Consider the following 22,430-nt stretch of genomic DNA (forward strand, 5'->3'; position numbering starts at 1 on the left):
TAAAAAAGTTGTAAATCGCAATTTTAACCATGAAAATCACAATTCGATTTGTTGCCTAATCGTGCAGCCCTAAAGTGAAGCATTTACCCTATGTAAGCCCAATTATTTTATTAATTTACTAACTATGCACAATGATATGGTTACTTGCGTTGTTTGCATTTAAAAAATAATAATTCTAGACATAAGCCAGCCTATCAGAATAGACCTTTGACTTTCACAACCCACTGTTTGATATCCACTGATATGAATGAATAAAAGAATGTTTGGGGAGAAAATGTAATTAAAACTATATACTACATTTTATTATTACCCCATGAGAAAAAGCTGAGCTAATGGGTAAATCGAATTACAAGCAAATGATGCTCAATTTGTAAGAAATAAAAATTAAGGAACATTTTCAGTATCATCATATCCAACACGATCTCATGAAAAATATGCGTATCTATACCACGAATGTTATTTCTCCTGCCATTTATACGTCAAAAATTTTTTTTTTTTTGCGTGCCTATGCTACACACTGAAAACCCTTGGGTAGGATTAGAGGTGGAGAGTGCGTGCTTATTACACGCCATAAAGTGCGTATCATATGCACGCGAAAACTGCGTATCATATGCGCGCAAAAACTATTTTTGGCGTATAAATTGCACGAGAAATAACATTCGTCATATAGATATGCACTTACATGAGATCGGGCTGTCATGTCTCACACCGCATGCGCAGTGTGTGATTTTCTATGAACAGAGAATATACACAAAAGACAGAAGCTGCTGACCTCCTCAGTGACGTCAATGATATCTCCAACCTTCAGTTCCAGCTCGTCTTCATTCAGAGGCACATATTCAAACAGGGCTCTGCACTGACGCTTCTTGGGCTCTGTAATGAAAACACAATAAGTCACTCTGGATCTGGCCTGACATGCTCAGCCAATAACAGTAGACGTGCAAGGGATACATTTCCCCTAGCTACCTGAAGAGGGCTCAACGAGTGACAACCAACCAAATCAGGAAGAGTCTTTATTGAACTTGAATGCACACATACACTCTCACACACAAACACCACACCCTCTCCTTGAGCTGATTCATGTGTCCTTTAAAGAGAAACGCTGTAAGAGGGAGAAGCACAGTGCGCACAATGAACTGTACTGTTGCTTAACAACATACCGATCGTTCGGCTGACGAAACCTTTTTCCGAAAACAAAATTCAATAGACCAAAACTCTAACAAATCAGTTTAGAAAGTTTAGAGTTGTGACAATTACAAGATCTAAGAACTGTATACAGTGCTTGTCATTGTAAAGACTGTAAGTCTGTCCCTCACAGCTCTGTTTCATCAGTGCAAGTCAACATGGTGTCTAACTTGACTAAAGTCTATTACATGCCAAATTAAGAAACGATAACGGTCACTAGCTGTGAACAAGGTGCAATTATACTACCATTCAAAAGTTTGGAGTCAGTACGATTTTTTATAAAGACAGTAAAGACATTTATAAGGAAAAAATTGTGTGTGTTCTCTGTGTGTGTGTGTGTGTGTGTGTGGGGGGGGGGGGTGTTTCAATAAATGCTGTTCTTTTCTAATTTCTTTTCATCAAAAAATCTTGAAATCATGATTTGCAGAAAAATATTATTAACATGTAGAATTCAAATCAGCATATTAGAAAGATTTCTGAAGGATCATGTGACACTGAAAACTGGAGTTGGCTGCTGAAAATTCAGCTTTGACATCACAGGAATAAATTACATTTTAGAATATATTCAAATAAAATAAAAATAGCAATTTTTAATTGCAATATATATATATATATATATATATATTTTTTTTTTTATATATATATATATATAAATTTTTTTTAAATATATAATTATTTTTGATCAAAGAAATGCAGCCTTGCTGAGCAAACCTTTGAACAGTACTGTATACGTTGCATATTTTTATCTAAATTGCCTGAATGACAATTTGCCGAATTAGTCTTAAGAAAGTGATGCATTTGATGAAAAGAAAGTTATTAGACATTTATTTTTTGTAACATTACAAATGTCTTTACGGTCACTTTTGATCAATTTAATGCATTCTTACTGAATAAAAGTATTAATTTCTTAAAAAATTCTTACTAACACAAACTTTTGTAAAGAAGTGTACTTTGGAGTATTATGTATATACTGTAGTATGTGAACATAGTAATACCATGAATGATGACTATCTAATTCTATTAATGCACCACAGTACCGTTTAGAAGAGGGCCCGTCTGAACACTATCTCTACGGTTAGCTCGAAATGAAAGCTGAATTGGGCAAAAACTACAAGTATCCAATAATTCCTCAAGGGTACAATGCGATATACCTGCACAGAGGAAGAGAGTAAGCGCAACTACATTCCACTGTTATCACCGTTTTAGAGAATTTGTTCAGCTGAAGCCTTGAATGTAGAATGGCATCACACTCGCCGTGTTCTGTGATAATGTTCCTATGCAGCTGGAGAGGATCAAGTGGACTTCCTCTAAAATCTGAGACAGCCGTACACTCAAGTCTCAGACAGAGGAAATGAAAACAGGCTTCATGAGCCAACAGGAAAGCTATTGCTGCCCACTACAGGCCAAAGCTGTTCTCTGCTCAACTCTAATTCCAGTCAAACAAAGACCAAAAAACAAGGATTTACCATACGCGGTAAACAATATAAAAATCATATCAGCCAACAGTGACAAATTAATAATGAAAAAGCTATTAAACAATGACACACCAATAGCTAATTAACATTAAAAATGCTGTAAGCCATGACGCTAATATCCACTAGACTGAATTAGACCACCCCAATACATTGACCATGTGGCCTTCCTCCATAGACATGTCATTCAACCCGACGTCAACAAACTCAAATACGTGCAAAATGATTTGCAGGTAGAGAGCGTTTCTGATTGGATAAATTTTATGAAGCGTGGGCCTTTTTTTTTGCTATTTACATAGTCAAGAGCAGTCACAGAGACAGGTAGTATGAACATTTTATGTGTGGTATTCTGAACAAAATAGTTCACAGCATCTTTAAGTTAAAGAAATTTGCAATAAAAATAGAAACGCACTCTTTTTTGAGGCACGGGGTTGAGAATGTGGTTGTAAGCCGAGTCCTCCGGTCGGGACGCCGTAGGTACTGATCCTCTGCACCAGGCTTGCTACATTCTTCTTTGATGCTCGCCGCTGTAATGGAGTCTCATCCTTCGCCTCCTTCACTTCTTTAGCCTCCTTTGGCTCCTCTTTGGGCTTTGGCTCTTCTTTTTTCACCTGATTATAAAAAAAAAAGAAAAAAAGAATCATATATAATATCTTTTGTTGATATGTATGAGTATAGGTGGGTAGTATCCAGTGAGTAAAACACTGCACAAAGGAAAAGGTAATTTTCTGATTATTTGGAACCTGATGGACGTTGTAGTTGTACCCTTAATAGGTCATTTCTCATAGAGTATTGGGCCTGGTCACTTCATGCGTTTTTACTGATCGGATGGATATCCGATTTGGTAAAACGGTTCTAGTTACATTTGGCAGCATAAATGTGTCTCCGCAAAGTTAATTTATCATCAGCTAATTTCAAAATCAAAGACCGCAATGGGGGAGAGAGCGGCATCAGCACTGGTAAGATCATTTAGTCTCATTATAAAGATGATTGTGTGTTGAACGTCTGCGACTTCGGCTTGCTGAAGAGATACTCGACTACTTTTCTGCGGCAATGCATGTTGCAGTAGCGCTGTCAAATCTGGCTAGAATATAGCCTATATAACACGATATCACACGTTTATTTGTTAACATTTTGGGATGAGTACAATATACATATGCGGCTTCAACAACCAGATGCATTTACACTTTCAGTTAAATTCCCAAACAGCACAGCCATTCCCAAACAGCACAGCCTCCCTCACACAATCTGAAAAAGCTGGAGAGTGAGAGAGTGAGAGAGTGAGAGAGAGAGAGAGAGAGAGAGAGAGAGAGAGAGAGAGAGAGAGAGAGAGAGAGAGAGAGAGAGAGAGAGAGAGAGAGAGAGAGAGAGAGAGAGAGAGAGAGAGAGAGAGAGAGAGAGAGAGAGAGAGAGAGAGAGAGAGAGAGAGAGAGGACGTCAGGCGAGAAACAAAGGAGTGATAAGATCTCCAGCAAAACAGACTCATCTAGTTGAAACTTGCTCTGTGTTTTTCTCTCTCAATGATTGGCATTTCTGCAAGATCATTCTAAAAACATTTATAGATATATGATGATTCTAAAGTATAGGCTAACACTTAATACTATGAAAAAGAACAAAAAAATCCCTGACCTGGAGCCCGTCTCTTTAAAGGGTTAGTTCACCCAAAATGTTTTAATTCTGTCAGTAATTACTCACCCTCATGTCGTTCCATCCCCGTAAGTTGGCTTAATTCAACTATTCATTTTCTTCTGTGTGGGCCTCTGAGTGAGTTCATGTAGTGTAACAGCGCAGCGCTTCTGGGTTGTACGTCAGAACGTAGGCTCCCCATTGGCCGACGCTGGTCATGTGTGTGATGCTGGCCAATAGTGAGCCTACGTTCTGACGTACAACCCAGAAGCGCTGCGCTGTTATGCCGAGTTATGGGATTCATGGGTTAATGAGCTGATGAGTTGAATCAGGTGTGTTTGATTAGGGAGACAAAGAAAATGTGCAGTGTTGGGGGTCCTTCAGGAGCAGGGTTGAGAAACACTGCACTACATGAACTGTAGTCACTTGGACTATTGTTAACATTGTCTTTACTAACTTTCAGGGCCGTAACTTACAGGAACGCATCGATTCACTTCAGAAGGCCTTTATTATAGATCGGCTTGGGACATCCCTAATTCAAATGGAAATGTTCAAGTGTTACTGTTGTTTTAAATAATAGATTTCATCATCAGTATGAATTACCTTTACTAATGTTTTACCACAACCTCTTAAAAATCGATTTAAAGTTATCTGAAATGTATCTGTAGTAAGTTTTGTGGTGCTGTATTGTAACATTAAAATCTAAAAAATAAAAAGAGAATTCAGAAAGTAAAAAAAAAATCCATTAAAAAAAGAAAGAAAAAAATATATTTTTTAAATGTTAGATTGCTTAAACCTATTATATTTGCAAATCTCAGAATATGTTGTACCTGCTTTATTCAGTCTTTAAATAACTCACTTAATATAGAACTACCACAATGTTGTTTTTGGACATGACACTTTTTGAAGTACCCTGAAGTATTATTTAATACTATGGTAATCATTCAGTAGTACTATGCAATATATCTATATAAAGGTTTTATAGTACTGGCACAGTAGTATCACTGAGACTCTCCAGTGGCCTTTTCAGCTGGTTCAGCTGGACTCAGACACGGTTTGGGTTGGAGAGACAGGCGTGTGGAGCTTTCCTGTAGGATCCGGTGCAGAACGGAGAATGCCACAGGCTGCATCCGCTCCAAACTTCCTCTCTGAGATGCTGACAAACAAATTCCTTTTCCTTACTCCCCTCTCCTCAACTAATTTGAGGTCAGCTTTCCCAACCCTTTTAAAGCTCTTGATTTTCTTATAAATAAATAAAAATTCAATAAATTTGAATAAATAACTAAATAAATTAAATAATAAGTAGATTATTTTACTGATGTCTAGGTTTAGGGCTGCATAACGATTAATCGCAACTAATCGTTTGCAGAATAAAAGTTTTTGTTTACATCATATATGTGTGTGTACTGTGCATAATAATTATGTATATATAAATACACAAACATGCATGTATAATTTAAAGAAAAAAATCTATTTATATATTAAGTACTTATAATTATATATAATATAAATTATATTTAAATATAAAAATGTATATAAACATGTAAATATTTTTTAAATATATACATGCATGTGTGTGTATTTATAAATACATAATTATTTTACACAGTACACACACATATATGATGTAAACAAAAACTTTTATTCTGCAAACGATTAGTTGCGATTAATCGTTATGCAGCCCTAATTTCATAGAATTTATGATGCTAGAGCACATGATCTACTGTAACACCCTCATGCAGAAAAAAACAAGTCACTCCTATTTTAGATCATTGATAAATAAATAAATAAATAAATATATCAATCATGTCTGGATTAGTATATTAAATTACAGATGTCCTAAGTTAAGAACTAACTTGCTTTGGAAACTAATCCTGGCTGAATAAAAATAAAATCTTTACTCAAAATACAAATGTTCCAAATGAAATTTACTTTCAACACACAATACAATAGTGCAGTTTGTGTAAAAACTATTGAATTATCTTTAGGTTATTTTTTTTCCTGTCAGTGCCCTTTAAATCCCGTGCTATCTGTGATCTGTCTGATGATTCAGCGAAACGAGCAATCAAATCAAGTGCCACGTTAAGAGAAACTGAATGAACTGAAAACCACCTTCAGACAAAACATTACCAGTAACACGTCTTCCAGACACAACGAGGCCAAGATACGATCTGACAGACAAACTAAAATGAGCTCCTACCTGCTCGCTTTCCATGGTCCTCTCCTAAAACCACCCGAGTGCCGACTATCAAATCTTTCCGGGATCAAAGTTCAGTTCAGGGACTGAAAGATTACCTCACACCCTCCTCAAGATCTCCGCAAGGAAACCAAAGCAATAATTTCCTGCCTTTGACAAGATTTTCCATTACATCCGACTTTAATGTGGTTTTCCTCAAGCTGCCTCAGAAACAACTCAAAACACTACTTAAGACTAAGAGGTACACAAATTGAAGATGAGATTGTAAATCCAATGACACGTGCTAATATTTCAATGGAATTCAAAACTTGTAATGTCATACCTAAAGATAAACATTTCCTTCCTATTAACTTTTTTATTTTTGGCCTTGTGCTAAACCACAAAGCTTTTTAACCTCCATTATTTCCTCATCGCCTCACTTAAAGCCAATATACTGTACATTCTTAAAATTACCTTAACAAAGTTGTCCGGGAAAAGGCCTCGTTTCCCATTGAGGTCTCCTTCCATCCATCCATCCTCGTCGATTCGCCGCACATTTCTGATCACGTCTCCAAGCCTGAGGGTCAACTCATCTTCTTGGAGGGCTTCATAGTCATACTCCACCACCACCTCACCTGTAGAGAAAGGAACACACTTCAGTCAGTGTGAAACTCATGCTGCGATCAAGCATCTGATAAAACATATCTGTGACATGCTGCCAGAGAAGCACGGATACATAAAGGTACTTAACAAGCACTTGTACAGAACAACACAAAGGCCTTTTCACATCAAATAGGCCTACAAGCGGATAAAGCAAAACAAATGAAGAAATGAATAGTTTATCTGACCAACAAATGGTATATTTGCATTTTATGAAACATATACTAAAACTGATATTGTACATTTACAATTTCAAATGTATTGATTGTCCTTAAATGAACAGCTCACCCACACATAAAAAAAAAAAAAAATGTTTTAATCCATTTTATTATGTTAGTGTTTCAGTATGTTACCCTATGAGGGTATTTAGATATTCAGCATAAATATTTAGTTTAGAAAAAAAAACATGTTCTCAAGTTATTTTTTGTAATGTGTGTGAAAAATGTATGTTAAAGATGTTTTTTTATTTTTCCACAGATTTCTGGTTAATTGTATTAAATCCAATTAGGGTACATTTTGTAACTCACCATAACAATCATACTGAGATTTTTAACCCAAACACGGGGGTTAAAGCGCTATCTAAAGTTCAACATGAACTTGACTAGTCCAATATTCAAAGAGTGTCCTAATATAGTTGTTTCTGACCTTTAAAGACCGAATAAACACATTCCGCACCAAGACCAGCAAAGAACTGTGTGGAAATCTAGGCCTTGCACTTTACAACCACCATTGTTTGACCTCTTTTTTGAGCAAAAACTTCAAAACGGCTGGGCCACGGGCCAGCAGAGCACCGCCTATAAACAATGTTTTACTCAAAATATCAAGTATGTTAATGGGGACAATGGAACAGCAATTTAACAGCAGGAATGACCGTATCCGAGCAAAGCGGTATGGTGTCCATCAAATTTTGGGGACAAACAAAATGACGTCAGAGCAATGTGCTTTTCTCCGCTACCTAATCATTACCAAGGACACCCAGACACAAACATCTCCCAGCCATTTCCAGAATCTTTAAAAAAAAGTGTACAGAGTTAGACAATGCATTTAAATCTCTAAATCTGACTGTGAGAGTTGCATGAGTCTGAGAAGAATGTGATCGGCAGCATACGCACACAGTACCTCTGTTGACAGAGGTTATTTACACAGCGATGCCAGAGATAGCAGAGACTTCTCATGGAAAACACCGGGAAGAGGTCAGGGTGTCTGACAGGAACTCATCCCTACCTCAGCTGGTTATGTCTGAGCACAGTATTTCTGCAAACAATATGTCACAGCTGTAATCATCAAATGAAATGCCCGGTACAGCGCACATATTCTGAGGAATTCTTTCGGGAGCATCTGTTGAGAGAGGCTAAATAAACCGGTTCAGGCCAACATGATGATGAAGAATCTGTGAAATATGCCCCGTTCACACTGATTTTATCGGAGTAAATGCTGGATGTCAATGTTATCGGCGGGCTGTGTAACTGCCAACGGTTTTGAAATTTTAATCACAAATGAGAAGCAATGCTGTTAAAAAAATAAAAATAAATAAGATCTGGGAAGCAGTTTTCTTGCTGCTAAAAACATGGCAGGTATTTTGCAACAGTGAACAATACATCATATTGGGCTGTCAAAATATCAAATTTTCACTGCACAATTATTGTGGCCCAAAGAATCACAATAAAGATATTATGTCCAGAAATTTAAAAGTAATAAATAAAATATAGCTACTTTTGCGGTTTCTCTTTTTAATTTTATGATGGGTGGCAACCAGCATTATGGAGCAATACAGCCATCTGCTGTCAACCAGTTACTGGCGCTGGATTAGCAACAATATTATCTCAATACCCGTGTACGGTGACACCCCTACATCATATTGTTTTTTGTGAATTTTATATATCATAATTGGCGTTGGGAATCTAGGGACTTTTCCGGTTCCGCTTCCGCCTAATGATTCCGGTTCTGATTCTGATTATTAAATAACTAATAAAAAAAAAATATAGTAGCAAAGCAGGGGGGGGGGGGGGGGGGGGGGATGGACACTACTCAACTCAAACAATCCTTTGTGTGTTTAATGCTTGAACACACAAGATCCAGGAGGCACATAAGTCTCTATCTCTGCATAAAGCAGGTACTTTTAAATAGTAATTCAGCTGCATGTACATAAACACCTACCTACACCATGGGGACTCAATGCAATGGTGGAAAAACGTTGTACACCTTTCACAATAAATCTGGTAACAGCCCTGTGACACTCTGTGGTAATTTCCCCATTACTTGCTAAAGTAAACGGAGTAAAAGTCTCTTAAGTTCCAGGAGGGGTTGTAGCACATTACGTGGTTTCCGCACCATGTTTACTATCTAAACCGTAATGTACCATCAAGAACGTAGAGTGTCCCATTTGTCATTTTAGGTTTCAGAAGGGTGCTCGCAAGCGCCCCTTTTGCTGTCAATATGGGAACTCTATGCACACTTTTGCCGAGCTCCACAGCAGACTTCTTCCCGACAGTTAAAGCGGCGTTGCGGTACGGACTCGTAGGAAGACCGCAAGCATTTAGGGTGCCATTTGGGACAAGGCCTATGAGTAGCGCGAGGCGAGGGCTCTTCAGTGCTGAACATGTGTTCATTTGGTTGAGCTCCTGTAAGTGACAGGTTACTACTTAATATTCATGAGGTGAGACGTCGCTATTGAAGGATACACGCCTAAAATTGCATTAACTTCATCTGCATTTTGCACATCTAGACTTGAATAGACCATCTCAAAAGAGGCAGGTCACACAAGGTCAAGCACCTTACAGCTCACTGGGAAGTGAAGTTTAAACAATAAAGATAACCAAGTACACTCAACCCAAGCCTTTTTCAGTGAACGCCAATCCATGAGCTGCTATCTTTCCTCTTAGATGGATCTGTTTTTAGCACTTTGTGAAGGTCGGCTGTCTCACATTCATTGTCTCATCCTCTTCTTGTTGGTGTATTTTGAAGAAGAAAAAGTTACATATAATGCAAACCACCATAAATTGTAGGTTAGATGATTTTGCTTCTAATTTAGTCTTGAGTCTGTTTCCAAACCAAAAAAAAGGAAAGAAAAATAGAAAGAAGAACTTCCAAATTAACTCACTCCTAAGGCTTCATCGGTGTGTCACTAGACACATGCATCCTTTATTTTGTATGCAGGTCAGTGCAAATACTACGGGAATGCAGAGACTAACTGAGGTCAAATGAAAGTGTCTAGTAAAACAGCATGGCTGCTTTGTGTAGTAGCTCATGTATCCCATGTTGTAAGTATAGTTTGCTGACCTAGCCTCTCTGTTTTCGCCTGCCGAAGCATCCTGGTCTAGAGCAGAGCTTCGCAGAAATTGTCATAATGACAAGGCAAGGCACAAATCCAGAGTACGACTCTGCTTTCATTCGCTCTTATTCCCTCTGCAGCCATTCAGAAAGGAAAACAGATTAGGTCATTTACTTCTCTGCTTTCTTTTAGCCAAAATGTTTTACAGCTTTACTCAAAATGCTATTAACAGTTGCCAGTTTGTAAAAAACTGCATACATAAGCCGGGCCAGTGAAATTATACGAAAAAAAACTAAAGACTGTAGAAAATAACTTAGGTCTTGAGTCCAAGTAGTTAGGCCTTAATAATTACTTAAGTTTGATCCAACAAGTAATACAATCTTTGAAATGATCTCTCAAACTAATTTCCATAGTGAAGCTGAAGTAAGCGGCCCCTTGTTTAGTCTAAACTTTGGGAACCGTTACAGATCATAGAGCTGAGAAACACACACGAGCACTATTCACTGTTCTTGCCATCTTAAAGTAATAGTGGAATTATGTGGAATTAATGGAAATGTCAATACTATCATCATCTGTAATAAAGAATCTTCACGTAGTTTAGTTCCATGAAAAATAACTGCATAGAGGTTTGGAATAAGTATAATGACAAAAAAAAAAAAAAAAAATTCTGGGCGAACTTTTTCTTTATATTGCGGGCAGATGTGTAAACATTTTAATGATGACTTTGCCATTAAAAAATTATCTTTAGAAAGCATGTCTAAAGGTAGACTACATTTAAAAGTTTTTGGTTCAATAATTAATACTTTTATTCAGCATTAAATGCATTAAATCGATCAAAAGTGACAGTAAAGACTTAGAAAAAATATATACATTTCAAATAAATGCTATTCTTTTGAACTGTCTATTCATAAAAGAATTGCACAAAAAATATCATGTTTTTTCCCACAAAAATATTAAGCAGACAACTAGCTATTTTCAACATTGATACGAAATGTTTCCTAAGCATCAAATCAGCATATTAGAATGACTTGTGAAGGATCATATGACACTGAAGAGGAGCATGTCACAAAAATAAACCGAACTCGGCATATAGGCAAGGTATGATATGAGATATGATATCTCGCAGATATGAGAAATGTATAGAAAGCTTGAAATGTCTACTTTTAAACAAACCAATAGGCTCTATGCACAATCGCTTCTGCGTTTTGTCTCAGCCCGCCCAGTTACATCCGGTGCTGCGTCAGAACCCGTTTTTGGATTAGGTGGAGATAATGGCAAATGGCACTCGCTGTTTACAAAAACTTCCAGCGGTTAACGTGAATGATGTTAACAATATTGTGAGGCAGTTAGCTGTCACACCTAAGAGTAAGAAAGAGAAGGGCTTTAAATTATATATTTCGAGCTACATTGACAACTTTTAGGGTGAGTATTCTCTCATATCATGCGAAATCCGGCTAGCGAATCAGTTTCTAAAATCATTGTCTCCATTTCGGAAAAAAAATATTTTAATAAAGTTTTGCCAAGTACACTTCGCTATAGAACGCGCTATGTGGAAGTAAAGGCGCTGGTTGAGATTCTACTGGAAATACGTCAGCAGCGTTCGGGCATAGAGCCTATTCAAATCGAAAAACAAATACCGGTACTCTCTGGGCCCTATTTTAACGATCTGAAACGCAAGTGTCAAAGTGCAAAGCGCACGTAACTTTGTGGGCGGATCCCGGCGCTGTTGCTATTTTCCCGGCGGGATAAATGACTCTTGCGCCCGACGCAAATCTAAAAGGGGTTGGTCTGAAGTAGCTTCATTATTCATAGGTGTGGTTTGGGCGTAACGTGAAATAAACCAATCAGAGCGTCCTCTCACATTCCCTTTAAGAGCCGGCGCGCTTGTTCCATGGCGGATTGCTATTATAACGGCGGATTTGCCAGGCGCACGCCAGGAGCAGTTCACAGCCGAGGAAACAGACGTTCTCGTCAGGGCTGTAAAACACAGAGAAGTGACATTGGGGATGATGGGAGAAACCCACCCAAATTAGCTTCGGTTAAACAGGCGTATAATTTGGGTAAATGTGTAGCCTAATCTAGATTTTTTTTTTTTTTTTTTGCCTATCTAGATAGATCTTTTTCACATCTTCACGGACACAACAATGATTTCCCTCGTGTGTTAATATTTTTCCTTGTAATAATGTATGATTTGCAAAAATGAACACTGCTGCATCTGTTTATATTAGAGAATCAAAGTGGATGCGCGTTAACATTATGGCCAAGCACGCGCCCTTAAAATACCACATCACTAACGCGCAACGCGCCACTGTCTTTAGACTGTTTTTTTCCTGGTCAATGGCGCAATTGCTTTCTAAACCTGGAAAATAGCACCAGGGAAGTTTTGCGCCGGAACACGCCTCCTCTTTGCGCTGAACCGCCCCCGCGAGCGCAAGTTCATTCCCTAATTTACCGACGTGCGTCTGTGGAGGGAAAAGTCTGCTGTGCGCGGGTGCAAAATAGGAATGATACATGCGTCGGTGTACAAAGTCAATTGCGCTGGGTGCAAGATAGGGCCCACAGATTATGTGATCTGTATGAAAGGTTTTTTCTCTAAAGGCACATCCACTATACTTCATCCACCAAATCAGCTTATCTTTTTTTTACATTAAGATACATTCACATGAGATATGATCTGAAAGTAAGACACTTTTAACATCAGTCAAATCAAGAATTTTTAAAAAAAATAAATTTTAACAGGTAATTTGAAACGTGGTAACCATCTACGAATAAAATGCATTAGTCATTTTAACAGAACTTCAGGGTGGTGTGATGCTTGAGACGTTGGTCATTCAGTATTTCAGGGGGAATAAAATGAACAATTAACTGATAAGATAAGATAATAATACTACTACTAATTCTACTACTAATGACAATATAAACAGAGGTGCACATAACTTTTTTGGTCTGGTTCTCATGGTTATATAGCATGGCCATGATATATACCGTCATACCACTCAGCCCTAATTAGGCCTATATATTAATAGCCCATTATGGTTTAGTATTCCCCCCAGTATATATTTAAGTAAATAAATTAATATAAACGTGCAATAAGTCGACAAATGGCTTAAATGAACAACAACTAGTTGACTAGATACATTTTCAGTTGGGGGCAGCCCTAAAACACAGTCGCTGATGGCTTACGTTAACGTAAACTACTGGGAAAGAAAACAGATGCGTATCATTATATTGGATCAGTGAGTTCTGTCTTAAAGTGACAGCCTAATATTCCTTCTGCTGTCTGTGACAATGTTAATCACACAACAAAATACAAAGAGAAAATCACTTTTGTAACTGTAACACATATTAATTTGATTTAATTTATACCATGAAGACCATGCAGTTCTTTTTTACCATTCAATTTCTGTACCTTAATACTTATACTTACTGAAAAATGTATCTGTGCTTGTAATTTGTTTATTAGCCTATTTTCTATGCAGATTCACTCCCTTACAAAATCACCCCAATCATTCTAGAATTTTATTTTCTTTCCCAGACAGAGCTATTAGTCATCTGGTGATTTTTTTTTCATTTCATAATATAGCTATATTGCAGAAAACAAAATATCTCGATGTCAGTTTTTTCCCGATATCGTGCAGCCCTAGTAACTTCATTACTTATCTAGGTTATGAAAAATGTTGACTACAACGCTTAAAAGTCAGTCCATGCCTTATAGGCTGACATGTATGCCGTTTTTTTTTTTTTAGTTTAACAAATGTCTGTAACAAATTGTCTGTAGAACCTCTCATTCGACCTATGTTAAATAAATAAACAAATAAATGAATAAAAACTGCGGTTGGTTACTTAACATTCATGTCAGTACAAATATGCTCTTGGACCAGATTTTCCACCTATAGTCAAAAGTCTGATTATGCAATACTAATTAGTGATAGAATAATGACTTCCCAGCTCTAAATGTAAATTCCTGCTGAAACAATCCTTGATACTGAACATAAATGAAATGTGCATAAAGTGGTTCTATTTTTAAAAACCATGTGCTGACAACCTCAAACATCCACAGACACATTTTTTAGAGCATATGTTAACTGTAGAAGTGCAAGCCAGACGAGTCGTGTGTGTCGTGAACCAGAGTGTGAGGTCAGACGTTAAATGGGTCAGTGGATTAATACAATAAAAAAAACTAAACAAAAACACACACATACAATCAATGTGTGACTGGAGCTTGGAAGAAATAGAGCACCTAATATGGGACACTTTATTTCAATTCAACCTCATAGTGCCCTCAAGCAGTTTGGACTGAGCTAATCAAGACCCTGGCTGACACAGACACACACACTGTGAAGTGTGAATAAACTAGTTCTCATTTAAAGATTTTAAATTTACACAGGAGGAAGGAGAATTTAGACCAACCAGAAGGGAAGTTCCTACAGCCCTCCAAGAAAGAGTTTTTTTTCCAACATTCAAACATGAAAAGGTCAAGTTAAAAGGCCTTTTGACTAACGTGGAATTTGGCAACAACAACCACCATCAAGACCTTAAACAACAAGTTATTCTTTTTTGTTGAATGGACAATTATTTCGGCTCAATTTGCAAGCTAGCCTGCTACTCCTCATAGTCAAACATGAAGCTGCTTCCTTTTTTATTTCTCCAAGCAAAAATATTGAGTTTGGTTCAGAAAATAATACACTGGGGCCAAAGTCTGAGACCACATCCGAGATTCTCAAGCATGTGAGTCAAACACAGAATCAAATCTAAGATTATTATACATACTTCAGATGTCAAACAGAGTCCTTTCTTCAAAATCACTTGGCACAATAACTAGTGGTGCAGTAGTCAGCAGGGAGAGGCTGCTGAGATTCTTTACATTTTTCAGCTTTGGGGGATGTTGTTGTTTTTATTTGCATGATGTCAAGAGCAGTGATTCTCATACAAGGAGAACTGGTTCTATATTTTTTTATAAAAATATTTAAACTAAATTATTTTCAAGCATTGGTTAATTATTAACAGTTCATCACCATCTGAACTCTTCCACATATGTGGAAGGAACACCATACTGAAGCACTTCTGATAGTGTCTCCTTCACCACTGAATAGTGGCACGGCAAAAGAAATGAGTGCTTGAGGAACTTAATGTGATGTTATCATTTCAAATCAGACTAATCATTCTCACTCACTGAATCGATCATAATGGTTCTTGACTGAACTACAACAGAAAGGTTTCGTGTTAAGAAATTAATACTTTTATCCAGCTAGGAAGCATTAAAATGATCAAAAGTGACAGTAAGCACGTTTACATTTTTACAAAAAATATCTGGGCTATTTCAAATAAATGCTTTTCTTTTTAACTTTCTATTCAATTTTTTTTTTTTTTTTTAAGTTAGACAGTTAGTTATAGACTCCATTAGGGTGTATCGATACCCTCATGTCACGATTCGATAACAAATCATGATACAATATTATTGCGATACTCCAAGGTAAAGGGTTAACAAAAAATGTACTGTTGATTAAAATGCTAAATTTGGAATTACATTAAGGGTGGGAATGAATAGACTTGGACTTGGTGCAGCTGGTAACCCAATGCACAGGACAATGGTGACACCAGAATAAAAATATTAATGATTCTGAAACTGAAAATACATCATTATTTTAGACGAATATGCTTTCACTCTGACTAGATATATATTTTAAAATAATATAGGCCATTTTTTACTAGTACAATACATTTGCCATTATAATGACCCAAACATATTCCCCCATTGCATTATAATACATTATATATAGTAGTTTAATATACTATTGACACAAAAAAACACCAGACTCTGTAAATATTTTGTTCACTTTCCCAGTCATTTTAATTTTGGGTGAACAATGCACAATACAGATGGTCACTATCAACGATGCATATTGTTGAATTTTTGTATTGAGATATATTGTGACACGATATATTGTTAAACCCCTAGACAGCATAGTTATTTAAAATTGTAATAATATTTTTGCAATATTACTGTTTTACTGTATTTTCGATCAAATAGATGCCACCTTGGGTGAACAAAAGACTTCTTTCAAAAACATAAAAATAAATATTACCAACCCCAAACTTTTGAACGGTATGCAGTTAGTCCTAAAAAATTAGTTGATGGAATTGTTAAGTATTAAGTGCAGGCAACAATAATGTAGTTGATCTATCTATTAAAATCATTGCATTAAGAAATATGCAAACAGACTTTTAGACAAAGTAAAAGTCCACTACTACTCAACTAAAAAGTATTAGGCCACACTTTAGCAGTTAACAAAATCACAAGACCAGTGAACAATATTTCCACATGAGAGGAAGAAGAACAGATCAGTTTTAAAGATCCCATTTGAAACCACAGATCAGTAAGAAACATTCACCTATTTTCACTTCGCCTGCACTGTCTGCAGTCAAGACCTGACATGACCAAGCGATGTCCACTTGCACCGGTGAAAAGTACACTTATTACTCTAACACACTTCCTGGTGGGCTCAGTTTCCAATCCTGCGCTTACATAACTTTGTGACAACATGATGAATTACTGACGAGAGGGGGGACACTCAAGGCCACGAAAGCAACCTGCCAGCCAGACAGACATTTACTCTAACCTACAGCTGGGAAAACAAATGACCATTATGCCCCATGTAACATCTAAAAACCCAAACATTTCCTTAAAACTTTTTCCTTTAAAAGTCAATGCTTCTGTACTCAACACTAACAGAAAATGTAAAAGGGACATGTTCAAACACCTCTTCCACTACAGTATCTTGTCGGTTGTGTTATGCCAGGAGCTGACTTTGTCGGTTGTGTTATACCAGGAGCTGACTTCACATAAAACCCATAATGCAGGCTATTACATGGGTAATGAAGAAAGATCTAAGAAAGTTTTGACCAACATCCATTTTTACCAGTCATAAAAATGTACTTTTGAATGTGCAAATCGCTTCTGGCTACTAACAATACAAGCATGAGCCAATGTCTTGGTCACCTGGACAGAGAACATATAGCCAATAAAACAAACACACCACTGACTCCCTCACTAAATCTAGAAGTACAATAAAAGCTAATGAGAATACAGTACGTTTAATTGGAGTCAACAACCTGAAATCGAGAGGAGTAAAAATGGAAATGAACCTAACTCAAAAGAGGATTTGTAGACAACTCATAACATTTGCACTTTATTCAAACCAGCTGAGTCGAGCAAAGGAGCATGACAGTGCAGAACAGGCACTAACCTAACGTTTTCCACAATAAAATTTGTTTACCTAATACCTTTAGAACTGCTATAATGAGGTGCTTCTTATTAGTTTTTGTTACAGTTTAACTGATTCTTACCAATGGTTTTGGATATGATAACGACACCAGTTATTGTTGTTGTTATTAATAATAGTAGTAACTCTATTAATGGCACAGGAGGAGGTCATGTGATGTAGGTAAACATGACGGCGCCCTTAAGGGGGCGACCCGCTTCTTCTTAAATAAAATAGCTTTTTCTCGAAAACTGACATGGTCTGGATTTTTCATCTTATGTGAGTGTACATCAATGTAATGGACCTGTCAAAAGTGAATTTATTTATTTAAACGTAAAATTGTATTCATCAATTAAAAAAAATTATATGTACACCTTTAAGGGGGCTTCTTTGGAACAGAGCCACAGCAACTAGTACAAACTGCTTTAAGACCAATCAAACAAAGTCAATGCCACTTACATCCTAAAGGTAAACAATAATACTGTAGTGGAAGGGCAGGGATCCTTAATCTTGACGCAAAACGAATGGAATTTACTGGTTTAGACAAGCCTAGCCAGTTTGCGACACTGGCGCCTAGTCAAATTTTCATTTGATCATAAGTTTTTTGTCCTTTATTCAACTTGGGTACAGTTTCATTTTTGTAAATGACGCTGAAGTGACTCGTTCGCGCTGTTTCATTGGAAGCTAAAACGCGAAGTGACACTGATCCAAAAGAAGCGAGTTGAACTCACCCATACTGTCCTTCGATACGAGACCGTCTTGATCTGATGTGTACAATCTGCCGTCCTAGCTGATGTTAGCTAGCAGACTGAATGCTAGCAGTAAATCCTTGTGCGTGGAATCGTGTTGGTGAAGTGCTTGTTAGCGAGTTTATTTGCGCTATTAATCCATTCGACTTGGTTTAAATGTCGGCCTGGTGTTAAATTGTGAGGTATGATTCTTAAGAGTACTGTGCAGGAAGTTATCCCGAAGTCTCCACCTTTCTTAGATTTGCCTCCGCGATATTTCAACGGGAGGATCCCGCGAGAAGTCAGGTTTCCTCGCTGGAATACAAGAGGCTGAAGTGTGACATTTTAGTGTAAATTGAGTATTCAAGCATAAATGTTCATAGCCACGCAAATCTTGCAGTGATTTAACTACATATTAAATTAATATATCTTTATATTATGTACAAGCCTATGTACTCTGCGATTATGTAGAGTAGGCTATTGTAAACCAACTGGAAAATATATTTTATTGTATATGAAAAATAATTTTACATAAAGTATATTAGCAAAAAATTATAATATTTTTTTGTTTATTATGTCTTAAATATTTTAGTACAAAGAGCAATATGCAACATTTACATTGGGAGTGGGAATATCAGTAATTTGCAGTCACTTATTATATTTTTGTCAACAGAGTATAGGTTTGAAGTAGCTGTGAAATCTCGTCTTCGCTCTGCTGAATGTCTTTCTGTGGCTGAATTATTTGCATTAAATTTGACTATTAAGCTGTTAACTGTAAAATGAAATTGCCTCAATCAAAGCCAATTTCCATAATAAGCATGTACTTCCCTAAGTTTTTATGGCTTGTTTGAAATGATATATTCTCTGCTTGAGTCCATTATTACTCAACAACCACAAACAATTACATTTACTGTGAAAGATTAGTTGCATCAAAATAAGACCACATTTCTATTGAGAAGGGAAAAGAACCAGGGTAGTTTGCTTGGATCACATTGTGCTTTGGCACTGTTAAATAACAAAAGAAAATAACTAAAAAGAAAAATAATAAAGCAAAATAGTCAGATTGTGTTATCATGTTCGAATTGGATATTTATGTGAAAACTAACCAAAAACTTAAGAGATAAATACTCCATAATTGTTATGATGGGCTTTTAGAGGCTTCCTTTTTTGCAATCTGTCATCAAGAACTGGTTTAAAACTCTTATATTATTATGACATTTCAGTAAATTATGAATTTCTGTGAACTGCTATTATTATTCTTCACACACAAATATTGGTTAATGACAAACATTTGTAGAGAATTAAAATAATAATATAAGAATTATGGGAAAATATCATGCACTTAAAAACATCTGTGTTCAGAAAAAGCCAAAAGATGGCGTCAACCCACAATTTACATCCATCTACATAATAAACATCTATTCTAGTGCATGGGTCATAAGGTCCAGTGGTTTCCTCTAGAAATGCAGCTCCAGAATGAAGTCATGCTTTCCATGTCTTCCCTAATCCCCAGACATAAACATCACTGAAACGTTATGGGTTGTACTTCCAAAGCACAAATTGTAGATTTATAAGTGTATTTGATCCTCTCATAAACACAGTTCAGACCTACTATCAGCATTCCAATACTGTTCAAGGGCAAATGGCCTTAATAACCTTCATTTATTATTTTATTTTATTTTATTTTGTTATTTTACCTTAGCAATTATTTGAATATATTCGTGTAGTTTTTGTCTCTCCCTGCTGGGCACTCCATGCCATTGTAAAGACTTGCACACATAGAAGTTGCCTCCTTTTATACCATCTCCAATCTATCCTAACTAAACTTAAATTAATTTGAAACTGCCTTAATATCAACTGAAAAAAAACGTGTCCTAGTCTTAGAACTCAGAAACTGCTTTTGATATTAGATCAAATAAGGTTAATGAAATTCTCCTTGTGTCCTCAAAACTGCTTTTTTTTGCCAGCAGAGGGCAGAATATGAACAATCTACAAACTAAGGGTGGAATGACACTGTATTTTCTTTTAGTTTAACGGTATTTCTTCTTATTTCTTATTTTATTTACTTTCTGTTCTCCAAATGACTTTAAATGTATTTTTGTTCAGATTAAATCAAATGGTGCTGTGTGTCGAAATATAAAGCAAACTCTTTATTGATCTTCATTGATTGCTGAATGTGCATGCAGGTCACAGTTATAATAACGTCATTTTCATGATGTTTTTGCACCACAAAGTCTCAAATTGACTTCAACAGATTTGTTTTATGCTAACAACTTTATACATTTGCACATGATTGGAAAAAGGCATGCAAACCATCAGGTTAATATCATATAATTAATATAATAGGCTAATACAATATAGGCTAATATAATATAACAACATAATATAATATAAGATAATAATATATTTACAAATAACATTTAGGCTATTTGGAGTATTACAGTTCTAATTATTAATTACTGGCACATTTTGTTGCTTCAGATATATTTGTGAACTCTTGAGATATGCTCTCTTTATCCCTTTACATTTTGCAACAAATGCTGAGTAACAAATAATAGTGTCTGTCAGGCCACACAAATATATCTAGTAAAGTGGAAACACTTTGAGTCCACAGTGCTGGTAGAATACTGTTTGTTTATAGCACTATTGGTGTGGTACAAATAGCCATAGTGTTGTATTTCAGCATGGATGCACTAATGTTAGTCAGACCGAGGCATTTCTCTTACCCTATCATCTAAGTCAACCCACTTAGAGTGATTTCCCGGGGCAGAAACTGTGTGGCACGTGAGAGCATTTCCCCGTTTCATCCTTTCAGCACTCAGTTGCACGTGTCGGCCTGTCCAGATGGTGTGCTCTTCATCTGCCAGTGGCCTCTGAGCTCTGCATGCTGAGACTGAGACACACTGGAAATGATCTCCTGTGCTTGTGCCAGTGACACAGAAGAGCATTCTGTTTGCATATGTCTGAGGCCTTACAATGAGTGTTTGAATGCGGCACTTTCTTTCAAACAATAATGCAAATGAGACTGGACAGTGTAGCTATAGGCATACATACCATCCTACATTGTCCACATATTCATGGATGCATGTATAATTTAATATAATTTATATAAATTTTAATATAATTTAATTAATATATATATATATATATATATATATATATATATATATATATATATATATATATATATATATATATATATATATATATATTGTGTTTGAATATATAATTTATTTATTTTTATTCCTGTGGTGGCAAAGCTGAATTTTCAGCATCACTACACAGTCTTCAGTGTCACATGATCCTTCAGAAATCATTCTAATATGCCGGTTTTCTGCTTAAAAAAACATTTATGATTAATAATGTTGAAAACAGTTGTGCTGCTTCATGTTTTTTGTGGAAACCGTGATACGCTTTTCACAAGTTTTTATTTTAAAGAGATTTAATACTTTTATTCAGCAAAGACCATATAAATTAATCAAAAGTGACAGTTGACATATTGTTACAAAATAGTTATATTTAAAATAAATGCTGTTCTCTTTAACTTTATATTAATCAAAGAATCTTAAAAAAATGTTTTATCACAGTTTCCACAAAAATATTAAGCATTTTCATTATCTGTTTTCAAAATTTACACTGTGCACCAAACCATATTAGAATGATCAACTTGTTTATTGTTTGAAAGTTTGTCTGTCTTTGTATCTTATGTTTGTCCAAATTTGCAATGATAATAAAATATATATTTTTTAAATAATATATTTCACAACATAATTGCTTTTATTGTACTATTTTTTAATCAAATAAATAAATGCAGCTTTGGTGAGCATAAGCGACTTCTTACAAAAAAATTTTTTTTTTAATTATTCCATTTTGAACGATAAGTTATAAAGTCACATTGATCAGTTTACTGTAATGATTTGCCACAATGTGTGCCAAAATGTTAATAATTAATTTTGTGTGGCATGCTACACCTGGTGCGCCCGGGGCCGGTACACCTGTGCAACAACTTTTTAGTCTAAAGCCCTGTCGGGTACACTACACTAGTAGCCT

General features: G+C 36.1%; 1 protein-coding gene across 2 annotated transcripts in view; it reads right to left on the minus strand.

Annotated features, from left to right (window-relative positions):
• cd2ap (CD2-associated protein) overlaps nt 1–18,674 on the minus strand; it is a 66,553-nt gene extending 47,879 nt beyond the window's left edge. Inside the window, exons 1-4 of one of the 2 annotated variants that reach the window (XM_079639635.1) lie at nt 18,384–18,674; nt 6,934–7,094; nt 3,070–3,268; nt 773–873 (exon numbers count right to left, since the gene is read on the minus strand). In XM_079639635.1, the coding sequence (XP_079495761.1) occupies nt 773–873; nt 3,070–3,268; nt 6,934–7,094; nt 18,384–18,387 (465 nt within the window). In that variant the 5' untranslated portion in view covers nt 18,388–18,674. The remainder of the gene's footprint in view (nt 1–772; nt 874–3,069; nt 3,269–6,933; nt 7,095–18,383) is intronic. The other variant, XM_079639634.1, reaches the window with a different exon arrangement.
• Between the last annotated feature and the right edge of the window lie 3,756 nt (nt 18,675–22,430).

This window comes from Phoxinus phoxinus (assembly GCF_949152265.1).
Source record: "Phoxinus phoxinus genome assembly, chromosome: 16".
In the NCBI taxonomy this organism is placed as follows: Eukaryota; Metazoa; Chordata; class Actinopteri; order Cypriniformes; family Leuciscidae; genus Phoxinus; species Phoxinus phoxinus.